The 12,953-nt window shown below is 35.2% G+C and overlaps 1 protein-coding gene across 1 annotated transcript in view; it reads right to left on the reverse strand.

Annotated features, from left to right (window-relative positions):
• The window catches only part of CAAP1 (caspase activity and apoptosis inhibitor 1), a 52,617-nt gene that overhangs the window by 13,114 nt on the left and 26,550 nt on the right, over positions 1 to 12,953 (reverse strand). Inside the window, exon 5 of the mRNA XM_047065070.1 lies at positions 5,086 to 5,159. Coding sequence (XP_046921026.1) covers positions 5,086 to 5,159 — 74 coding nt within the window. The remainder of the gene's footprint in view (positions 1 to 5,085; positions 5,160 to 12,953) is intronic.

Consider the following 12,953-nt stretch of genomic DNA (forward strand, 5'->3'; position numbering starts at 1 on the left):
CTCAAAGGAACGAGAAGAGAAATGTAAGTTCTTAAGTCACACTGAAGGTTACACCACAATCTCTTTTTACTTCACCAATTGCTGAAAAGTTAACTCATGTTAAGAAGCTGCATTGTGTGAATACTTACTTGTTACAGCCAGTCAGGGAGACAATCAAGGGCGAGGAAAAAAGAAATCAGACTCAAACTTTGAGAACAAATCAGTTGTACATCTGCTTCTCTGTTTCCAACTCCGAACAGCCTGGGACGCTTTTATTTTGGTCTCCCCACACTCATGCCTCCAGTTCAGCTCCTCAAAGGACGAGGCACCACAAGACCTCACTTGACAATGCAGAGGTTTCTACAGCAATAGATACGTGTCAAACTGCTCCAAACAGGCTTAATTAACCGATGGTCTTCATTCTCTCTTTCTTCCCAAAGCAACACAAATCACTGAAGGCATTTTTCTCATTATCTTTGTAACTTCTCCTAACTTGCATGTAGTCCTTCAGCTATGGTTATAGAGTTCTTTTTGGCAAAACTCAACTCCTTTTCTACTGCAAATTCACTTCTTCATTCTTTTTTTATTCTAGGCCCTCTACTTACTCACCTTTGCTTCTCCTGGTGCAGTACTATCTTAGAATAATGGCAGTAACAATACCAACAAGAAGAGCAAAAATCAGTTGGGGTTTTCCATTAATCCCTCACCTTAAGGATTCAAATGGTCTCATATACTTTTATATTTAATACCTTTGCTAAATGATGGCAAAAATCTCTTCTACCACATTTAATTTTTGTAAGTAATAAGTGAATAAGCTGCGACCATCATCAATTCTTCATGATAGTCTAAAAGAGGTCTCTCAACTGCATTATTTACATAAACCTATCAGTGAAAATGTTTTTAAGTACCTGCTCCAGTATATATTATTTACTTAAAAAATAGCATGTATTATTCCTATAAATGAGTATGTACTAATACAACAACACATGCAACCAGAAATTTTACAGTAGAGGGACAAATATATAAATTTATACATTTTATTTACTTTAGAAGTACAGGTATTCTTTTTCCTGCATTCTCTGGAAGTGTGTATGATAACACTGTGGTGACCACCCGTCTAAAATTGGTCAGAGAAGCCCAGAGAAAATATCTAAACTTCCATCAGACAGTTTAACCACTGATAAACATTTTCCCCCTATTAAAGTCTACCTTTCAACTTTTTGAAGCTCTTGTTAACAAGACAATTCTTAAAACTGTCTATCATTCACTAATTCATGAACTGGAAGGTCAAAATATAATTGCATGAGGCAACGACATTATTTTAAAACACACACACACACACACACACACACACACACACAACAGTAGCAGAATTTGAGCCTCGCCACAGCAAAATTCAGTTTCCATATTTTGTGTGTGTTTGCCTGTCTTTCTCTAATAGAAAGGAAGAATGATTTTCTAATGGAATAAAAAATATAGAGAAAAAAACACTGTATATTTTATTCTGCTTCCATTAAGCAATTAAAAAACAAAACAAAACCCAGTCATTAAGCACTCTTCTCAAGTCCAGACACTGCACCCGGCACTGGTCTTTACAAAATCTGACAGCTAGAAAGGAACTTCAAATCAAGGCCAAACATCCAAACACTGCTTCAATTAGCTCTACAACAGAGCCACCAAGTGGCAGTTTTTGTAGCCTGTGTTCAAACACCCTTTAGCAATACAGAAGGCAGCCCACTTCATTTTCTGAGACTTCCGATTAGAGATCAATAAATTGAACCAAAATCTGTCTAGTGATAATTCTACCTAGCGGCCCTGTTTTCATTCTCAGAGACAATACAGAACAAGCCTAATCATTCTTCCACTTGACAGCTCTTCAAATACTTTAAAGTGAGGGCTAAAAACCTCACCACCTCTTCAACCTAAGTATCCAAATTTGACTTAGCTATTTCTCATGTATAGTTAAAAAAATTTCTCATGGCCACTTCCAAGAAGAAACACAAAGGAGCTTAATTCTTAAGTTACCAAGGAGAAAAATTTGCAAGGTTACATATACTCCTGCTTGTCGACTTTAAAGCAACTATTTAAATACAGACCATTATTTTAATATTCCTGAACGTCTTAAGCAAATTTATAGCTATATATAAACAGAATTCACTAATATTAGATTTGACATTTTAAAAATATTTTCTACAAATTAACTACGTCCAACAAATAGCAGTTTTCATTTTTTTAAACTGAATGTTAAAGTTTTAAATATTTTTAGCACAAAATGGCCAATATAGAAAATTTATATAATTATTATTTTAAAAAGTGAGCAAACCCATTTCAATAATACAAGCCCTGAGATCCTCCAGGAAATTAATAAAGGATCTCAGGCTTGCACATGTATATGTGCTCATGTACACAAACACAGCTGTGCTACAGATAAAGACCAAAACTATAACTAATGTTTCTTATACAGCTGCCCTCCTGCTAAAAATGAATGAGTGAAGAAACTAATCCCAATGGAAGAGTTCCAATTTTATTTGAGTACGAATCAATCAACCAGTAGATTGTATTTACATTTAAATAATGTCTGCACAGTGAAGGCAGATCTTGGTTATTAGTCCATTATGAAAGCGTGGTCGAAGTCAGAGCACAATCAGATACTCATCTTCAGCACAGCTTGTTTCATAAATGATATTTCTTATCAATGAAATGGGTGAAACCAGAACTAGACCCAAAAAATGCCAATTTCAAGTAACTAATTCACCATTAATATTTCTCAATATTTGAGTATTTTAGAAGCTGAGAAGCTAAAAAAACTGAAGATATAATTTAAGTAATGTGTCAGTATCACATACTATGAATAGGTTATATAATAAGATGTATTTCAAAAAAAGCAAAGAGAAAATTCAACACTGCTTTAGATTTTGTTCTTCTGAACAAAGGGTTCTAACTAAGCTTCAATGAATTTAGTTCTAAGCTTCAATGAATTTTCTTAAATGGTCAAGCCATTAAATAAAATGACAATACATTCACAAGGCGCATTATATTCTGTTTTTATTAAGCTCACTGTGAAAGAGAACAACTAGCTATGCAAGAAAAGCTGGAGATAATACTAAATCAACTTTGCAAGTTGTGCATATTAAAAGTAGACAACATTGGTTCATTTAGGGAAAAAGGTAACAATATTTATTCAGACTACTAAAATTTCTATTTCCTGGTGTACCTCAGCTTCTTGGGTTACTCCAAGCAAGTTACTCACTACCTGGTTCAGATTTTAGCTATACTAATATTTACCTGGAAAATGTTCTACATAATTCGATCTTCTAGATAACTTACGTTTATTCCATTATGCAACATTTTATATTTTAACTATTTTATAGACATTTTTCTAGAAGACTTTACCTACTATTTCCCTGTATTCTTTAAAATAAGAGTTGCAACTTAATTTAACCTTTTTCCTACAGATTTAGTCATAACATGAACTGTACTGCTGTGCTTTGATCTTATGTTTTCTCACCTCTGCTTGATGTCACTTACTGATGACAGTGTGTTCTTGATGTTTCTGATGACTAGATGAGAACCTGAGAGTGGTCTATATAGGCTCCTAAGCATAAAAGACTTGTGCTTTGTGATACCTGACTACTCTGAGTTCTTTTTCTCTTCCTCTTTGCTTCCCTGTCTGGTTTTTAAAAGACTGAAGTTACCATATAAAATTACAGCAAAATAGGCTGTTAGCACTGGGAAGCGAGTTTAAAGAGCTCCAGGTACCTGAACATGAAAGCAGAAAAACACCTTCCCTTAGAAGGCAGCAATGGCTAATTTGTACAATGAGGTCCCCATTCCTTTTTCCCTAGGAACTGGAATCAACCATGTCAATTACATGACATTCTTCTCTCCACAGATGATCTAAAAGCATACCCTCGACACTGCCTGCTCATTAGATGCAAAGAACAGAAACAAAGAAAGAAACAATAGCAGAGATGTCCAATTACCCACGGGGTTTAAGAGTTATGTGAAAATGATAATATGCTTAACATTTATTTATATATAACAAAGAAATGTAAATGACACTGAATCTCAGTTTATGTCTCTGGTGGGTGCTCAGAAGTCAGAATATAAAAAGATACAATTTTGTCTGGCTATTTAAGAGGCTAACACAACAAGACTTCTGAAAAACAATGGAATTCTTGAAACTGTCAAAAATATTTATTAAAACCCCAAAGTACATAATTAGAATTACAGAAAATCTTGATTTTGTTCTCTCTACATATATAATGAATGAATCACAAAATTAGTTATCCAACTTTTTTTTCCACTGTGTTAACTAAGCAACACAGACCCCAAGTAAAAAAAGAAATTCTGCCTAAATAAATTGATGACCTACTTCTCTCTACCAAATAAGTTCTTATGACTCAAGTTTTACAGACATTATTCTAAGCCAATCAAATATTAGTTGCTTACATAATAAATAATACAACCATTTTGGCTAGAGTAGATTGTCACTGCTCTGAAGTAATTATACCAGGAAACGGGAAAAATGTGAGGTAGTCTTTGAGTAACTAATAAAAATTTATTTTACTTTCAGTTTTTCCTACCAGGATGAGGGGAAACAAAAAAAGACACATGAAAGACTAGCCCTACTCATCTAGTTGGCTTGAATAAATTACAAATTACCACTTCACTTCTGCTAGCTGGCAATGTCAAACACTACTGATTCACAGAAAATAAAGTAATAACAATGTACCTCGCAAAAAAAAAAAAAAAAGACAAAAAAGTTATCCATAAAGCTTTTTTTCCCCACATATAACCCAAAGCTATCCAGTTAATGTATCTCCAATATCTTGCAGCTAATGATAAAATTAAAACTATTCAAGATGATAGCTTTCTGGTGGCACTGTAAGCATGTATCACTAAGGCAGAACTTTCCAATGGCTAAAGGAGTCATGAAATAAAGAAAGGACATATTCTTTATTCTTTTGATCTTGGACCAAATAAATTATTCTGTTCCCCTATCTGTAAAATGGGGGCAAGCTGGAACACTGAAAATTTATTACTGGTAAAGTGTTTATAATCTTCAGGTAAATGTTATATAAAAATTAAATACTTGGTTTATACCTTGTTTTAATTCCAAACCTTCAGGTTGTTTGTTCTCTCTCACGGTTGATGTAGAATCTATACAGATGTCTTGTCTGAGGAATAAAAATAAATAAAAACAATTTTTAAAACTCTATTCAGTCAAGTAATACTTACTGCTCAGGTTCCCAGAATTAAATCAGACACTTGGGAAGACACATGGAATTCTTCTGAAACCCCAGGATATCATTTAGTACACTTTGGAAGCTCAGAAACATGTGTATACAAGTGTCAAAAGCAGCAGCTATAAACCACTAACAATTTAGGTAGTACACATCTTTGTAAAAATTAAGGGGCAAAAATGTCCATCGATAGATGAATGGATAAAGAAGATGTGGTGTGTACACACACACACACACACACACACACACACACACAATGGAGTATTACTCAGCAATCAAAAAGAATGAAATCTTGCCATTTGCAACTACATGGAACTAGAGGGTATTATGCTAAATGAAATTAGAGAAAGACTAATATCATATGACTTCACTCATATGAGGACTTTAAGACAGAACAGATGAACACAAGGGAAAGGAAGCAAAAATAGTTATAAAAACAGGGAGGGGGACAAAAATATAAGAGACTCTTACTTAAATATAGAGAACATCGGGCACCTGGGTGGCTCAGTCGGTTAAGCGGCCGACTTCGGCCCAGGTCATGATCTCGCGGTCCGTGAGTTCGAGCCCCGCGTCGGGCTCTGTGCTGACAGCTCAGAGCCTGGAGCCTGTTTCAGATTCTGTGTCTCCCTCTCTCTGACCCTCCCCCGTTCATGCTTTGTCTCTCTCTGTCTCAAAAATAAATAAACGTTAAAAAAAATTTTTTTTTTAAAAAGAGAACAAACAGAGGGTACTGGAGGGGTTGTGGGAGGGGGGATAGGCTAAATGGGTAAGGGGCGTTAAGGAATCTACTCCTGAAATCATTGTTGCACCATGTGCTAACTAACTTGAACGTAAATTAAAAAAATAAAAGAAAAACACAAGAAAAAAAATTAAGGGCAAAACTGGAGAAATATGGAGGTAACTTTTCTCACTTCCAATACCTTGCAGGATAGCTGGTGGGAGAAATCAAAACTTAAGAGGAATCCAATAATTTTTCAAGTGTTAAATTTAATGAGCACTTTGGCATTCAAATTATTTTATATTCATCTAATTTCATACCTCAAGTGCTTTGATGTGGGAAATACATATTTTACATGTAATATACATATGTAATCAAAGTAAATGGATTCAAGTATAAGATCTTAAAAAAGTTTTGATCCACCATGTTCTCTAACAGAGCTGCAAACTAAACTAATTAATGTTCTTTCTTAGAGGGCATTATACCATCTAGATATTAATATTACAAATACTTTTTGGCAAAAGAAATTAGTTGCGAACATTCAAAATGACTTTTCTTTATAAATAAATATTACCTTTTGGAGAATTTCTATATGCATCCTAAAACTAACATACAAGAAATATTTCAGGAATTTTCCTGCTCACAAATCTATTTCTTTATTTTAAACAAAGTTTATTTATTTATTTTGAGAGAGATGGGGGAGAAAGAAGGAGGGAAGGGCAGAGGCGGGGGGTGGGGAGAATCCCAAGCAGGCTTTATGCTGTCAGTGCAGAGATGGACACAGGGCTCAATCTGTGAGATCAAGACTGAGCCAAAATCAAGAGTTGGACACTCAACCTACTGAGCCACCTAGGCACCCCTCCCAAAACGATTTCTATCCACTTAATAACACATCCTTCAAATAACCAAAAGATAAAGACCTGTGCTCATTTCTTTAAGTTTACAATATTCTTTCCAGTCAACATATTTGGTACTTATGTGTTTTGCATTAAAATTTTACTAATGCAAGCACAAAGTGAAATAGAGACTATAAAATTCTTTGGATCTGATATTAATTATAACATATAAAAGATTTAAAGTTGAAATACATATTTTATATCTCTTTCTGTCTAATATCACCTACTCAGTATTTATTCTTTCACCAGAATGACTGGCAGATCCCAAGGAAGATATCAACAAATATTCTTTGGTAATCCAGGGACAGATAAAATGCCAATATACTACATTAAGAGCTTTGCAAGGAAGAAAGTTAAAATGTGCTACCTCACGCCTTACAGTCAAACTAGATTTTACCTACTGGGAACATTAATCTATTTCTAAATATCTTTCTTTAGATAAAATGTTTGTTCTTACACATCCTTGAGTGGGCACCACTCAATTCTTCTTCTAAACACATAACATCTAGAAAACTTGAACAAAAACAATGCAACATCACCATTAAAAGAGCCATGGACATCTGTAATACGCTAATAAGAAGGACACAACATCACCTATGCAGTATTATAGCTGAGAGTGTATGACCTATTTCATGAAGAAATCTTCAGTCAAACCCAAAAAAGGAAATAAGTAATGTTCAATTAAAAGTGGGTGGGGAGTTAAATGTCAACTTATAAAAGGCAAAAAAAAAAAAAAAGGTTGTGGAAATATTCTAGGTTAAAGGAGGCTGAAGAGCCATAACAATTAAATGTTATAATTCACTTGAGACTGCTGAACTGGAGGGGGAAAAAATGTTGTAAAGGACATTACTGAGTCAAATGACAAACAAATACCGAAAGCAGACTGAGTAAAAGTGTTGTACCATTGTTAAATTTACTGAAGTTGACACTGTATTGTGGTTATGTATAGACTACTGATATCCTTAAAAAAAATCACAATGCAGTATTTAGGGGTAAAGTGTCATGATGTATGTAACTTACAGCCTCAAATGTTTTAGAAAATAGACACACATCTATGTAAGAAGAGGGTACAAATGGGATAAAATTTTATTAATATATTATAGAGAAATCTAAATAAAAGATATATGGATACTTCTTGTACTATTCTTATTCTTATAACATTTTAATAACTGTGAAGTTATTGTCAAATAAAAATTTTTAATAATAATGCAGTAAAATGCATTATTCTATGCATTATTTTATTTTCTCTGTGAAAGCCCCTTGATTGTCCTTCAAATAAAACTGGACATCTCTATAAAGATTACCTGCTTCCATAAAGAATTGCTTTAGTGCCCAAAGTGAACTTTTATAACATTCTGTTTTATCTTAAGTTAGGCTTGAACATGCCATTAAAGAATGTCACCAAACAGAATTTCAAAAGTAGACGCAGTACAAGTGCACCACCTTGTGGCTGAAAAATAAAATGCAAGATACTTTTAATTCAGTAGTATGTGAAGTTGAAAAAATATTCCAGAAAATAGCCTGGAATTTTAAAATCTATACTAGTTCATTTTTCCAACATGTAGAATTTGCAACTAAAATTACCATACACATTCAGAGCTCTCCAATACAATTTAAAGATCCTTAACAAAGAGCATGGAAAGCAAGATATACCAAAAAAGGAAATGTCTTAAAGTATAAGAAACCTACAAGTGTATGTCTTTTTATTTCTAGTTTTATGAAAATAAAAAATGTGTACTCCCAGATAAGAAATACTAGGTGTCAGAGTTAGGAAAACTAAAGTAATTCCAATTTATATTTAAATGACATTTAAATATTTCTGTCACACCCTTTAGATAAGAATTTTGTAACAACTGGAGAAAGAGAGATGTCAAGAGAAAAAAGTGGGGGATGGAGGGGGACACATGCTTAATCTGGTTTGGGTTAATAATCTTAGGATGACTTTTGTAGTCCTTTCCATTAGGGGGGAAAAAAAGCCTGTTTTTATTTTTCTACTTCCTTTCTCACATCCGCAGTGCTCCTCCTTAAAGCAGCTTAATTTACAATCTTGGCTTTGAAATATAAGACAGACTTATACCCACCTCTGGGGTTTAAGTCCTCCAACCAGTATAAGTCCAACTTACTTTCTTTTACCCCAAATACAATTCCACTCTTGACCTTTTTTTTTTTTTTTACAACAAAATAGAAAATAAACTATTGGGATTGCATCAAAATAAAAGGTTTCAGCACAGCAAAGGAAACTATCAACAAAAATAAAAGTCAACCTATGAAATAAGAGAAGATATTTGCAAATGACATATCCAATAAAAGGATATATTCAAATATTCAAAATATACAAAGAACTTATAAAACTCAACACTCAAAGGATATTTTTTTTTAAGTCAGAGTAATACATTGGGGAGATCTGTGGAACTTAAGAACCACTACACATGTGAATTACCAAAAGTTTCAACTTCTGGTACTTTTAAAAGGGAAAAAAGTCAAATTCTATCCAAATAAAAAATACACAGGGGGTGCCTGGGTGAGTCAGTCAGTTAAACGTCCCACTCTTGATTTCGGCTCAGGTCCTGACCTCACAGCCCAGGATGGGCTCTGCCTAGACAGCATGGGGCCTGCTTGGGATTTCCTCCCTCCCTTTCTCTGTCTCTGTCTCTCTCTCCTTCCCCCTCCCTTCCTCTCTCCCTCCCTCCCCCACTCATGCTCTCCATCTCTCTCTCTCTCAGAAAGAAATAAACATTAAAACAAAAAAAATACAAAAGGAAGATACCTCAAGGATAAAGAAACCAGACCAACCAGCCAGTGTCTTCCCATTTCGGCAAAAGCTGACAATCAGGCAAATTGGCATAACAAAAGGTGTAACTCTGGATTCTCTCCAGATTCCAGGGAATAGAAACAGAGGCTAAAAGAAGCCAGCCTATCATTCTATGAGCTTCCTACTATTAAAAATAAGAAACAGGCAAAGAAACTGGAGTAGCCAAAACAGAAAAAAAAAAAAAAAAAAGTTGAAGGATGTACATTATCAGATTTCAAGACTACAAAGCTACAGTAATGAAGACGCTATGATATTGGAAAAAAGATGAACATATGTACTGATGGAACAAAAGAGAGCCCAGAAATAAACCCACATATAGATCGTCAACTGATTTTCAACAAAAGCACAAAGGCAATTAACAAACTTGAACGAATGGTACAAGTACAACTGGATATCCATACGGATATAATTTTCTTTTTAATTTTTTTAATGTTTCTTTTTTGAGAGAATGAGTATGAGTGGGGGAGGGGCAGAGAGAGGGAGTAACAGAATCCGAAGCAGGCTCCAGGCTCTGAGCTGTCACCACAGAACCCCAAGTGGGGCTCAAACCCATGAACCATGAAATCATGACCTGAGCTGAAGTCAGACAATTAACTGACTTGAGCCACCCAGGCACCCTGCATATAATTCTCAATCAGTATCTTGTATCATATACAAATACTAACTCAAAATGATCACAAACTTAAAAAATGTAAACCTATAAAATCTTTAGAAGATGCAGGAAAAAAATCCTTTGTGACCTTGGGTTAAGAAAAGATTTCACCAAAAGCATGGTCTATATATAAAAACAGTTGATAAATTGGATTTCCCCCAGATTAAACAAATCTGCTCTTCTAAGGCGATGGTGACAGAATACACGACAAGCAAGACTGGGAGAAAATATTTGCAAGCCACGTATCTGATAAAGAACTGTATTCAGAGTATATAAAGCACTCTCAAGGGGCGCCTCGTTGGCTCTTTTGGCTGAGCGTCAAACTCTTAATTTCAGCTCAGGTCATGAACCCAGTGTCCCAAGACTGAGCCCTGCATCAGGCTCCATGCGGAGCATGGATAGTCTCTCCCCTGACCCTTCACCCCTCTCCCCAACTCCTGCTCTGAAAAAACAAACAAAAACCTCTCAAATCACAGTAATGAAAATAAAAAATAAAGAACCCAATATAAAAAAATCAGATCAGTGGTTAAAAAATTAATAGTCACTTGACCAAGGAAGATATACAGATGCAAATAAACACAATAATAGATATGTTCAATGTCATTTGTTATTAAGGAAATGCAAATTTGGAACCACAATGCCACACCACTACACATATATTAAAATGGCTAAAATCAAAACAGCAGACAAATGGAACTCTCATACACAGTATCAGCAAGGATGCCGACATGCCCTAGCAACCCCCACTCCTAGGTACTTGACCAAGGACGATTAAAACTTGTTATGTTCGCACAAAAACCTGTGTGTGAACATGTATAGTGGCTTTATTTGAAATCATCATAAATTGTCAACAGCTCAAATGTCGCTTTATTAATTTTCTATTGCTGCCATAACAAATTACGACAAACCTGATAGCTTAAAACAACATTATGCACCATGTTAGAGTTCTGTAGGTCCTAAATCTGGTATGGGTCTCACTGGACTCAAATCAAAGTGTCCACAGGATGCATTCCTTTCTGGATGCTCTAGGGGAGAATTCATTTCATGCTCCTTTGGACTGTTGGCGGAATTCAGTTCACAGAGGTTGCAGGACCAAAGTCCCTGCTTCCTTGCTGGCTGCAAGCTGAGGATCATGCCCAGATTCTAGTGATGTCTCATGTTAGATGTCTCTGACCTCTTCTGTCTTCCTCTTCAACTTTTAGGAACTCATAGAATTAAATTAGGATGACCTGGATAATCCAGGATACGCTTTCCATCTCAAAGTCCTTAACCTAAACGAAATCTGCAAAGTTCCTTTTGTCAAATAAAGTAACATGTCCTCAGGTTCTGAAGTCAGAATATAAACACCTTTGGAGGGTCATTATTTTGGTTTATAAGATTACCTCAAATGGGAGTGGATTAATAAACTATAGTAAGCCCTCACAATATAACACTAACTACTTAGCAATAAAAAGGAAGGGACGATTGATACACACAACACAAATGAATTTCAAATGCATTGTGCTAAGTGATAGAAGCCAGACTCAAAAGGCTATATACTGTATTATTCCATCCATATGACACTCTAGAAAAAGAAAAGGTATGGGGACAGAAATCAGATCAGGGGTTTACAGGGGTTGGGGATGGAGGGAGAAGACTACAAAGAGGCATGGAGGAAATTGTTAGTGTGATAGAACTATTCTATATTGTGATTATGGTGGTAGATAAATTACCATCCATTTGTCCAAATTTACAGAACTGTATAGCAAAAAAAGGTGAATTGTACTATATCTAAATTATACCTTAAATTTTTTTTAATTGAAATACCACAAAAGTCTTAGAGCAGGCTCAAAAATATTGAATCATATAGTGGTAAACTGTCACCTTCAAAAACTAAGAAATGGGGCAAAATAATCTTAGTATTTCTCAAAGGGCCTTTCCACGAAGCAAATAAATCCGTATCTCCACTGTGTCCCTCAACAAATTCCTTCAGCAAAAGACAGCAAAATTTAACTCTTTTCTCCATTTCCTCTCTCCAAGTAACATTAAGCAAAGAGTCACAGTAAACTCCAGTTTTTCTCTGATCCATGATTCTCTAAGGATTCATGGTATAACTGGCCCCCTGCAACTCTGTTTTTGTGAAGAGACAATTCCCTAAATAGGGGGCTATAGTCTATATAAAATTGACTAAAGGAAATCAAAGAGGTTTTTCTTTTTGTTGTATCCCTATATTTCTATGTTTTCAAGGAATTAGCATGAGATTACTTTGTAAGTGCATTTAAAGGTACAAACTTATGGGAGTGCCTGGGTGGCTCCGATCATCAGGTAAGGGTCTGACTTGGGCTCAGGTCAGAATCTCACCACTCATGAGTTCGAACCCTGCATCAGGCTCTGCGCTGACAGCTCAGAGCCTGGAGCCTGCTTCAGATTCTGTCTTCGTCTCTCTGACCCTCCCCTGATCGTGCACTGTCTCTCTCTCAAATAGACATTAAAAAAAAAATTTTATACAAAAAAATAAAGGTACAAACTTGTAAGATGTGCAAACATGTTACTACTTTGTAGAGTCTAAGAATTAGGTCACAACACTGTCAATGATTAGTAATACTTTTTGTGAAGGTTTCATGAAAAACGTATCCTTTCATTTCTGATAAACCTACCCTATTATGTAGAA

This window comes from Lynx rufus, unplaced genomic scaffold (assembly GCF_022079265.1).
Source record: "Lynx rufus isolate CCGP_SWC_20201006 ecotype Redwood Valley unplaced genomic scaffold, mLynRuf1.p SCAF_10, whole genome shotgun sequence".
Lineage (NCBI taxonomy): Eukaryota > Metazoa > Chordata > Mammalia > Carnivora > Felidae > Lynx > Lynx rufus.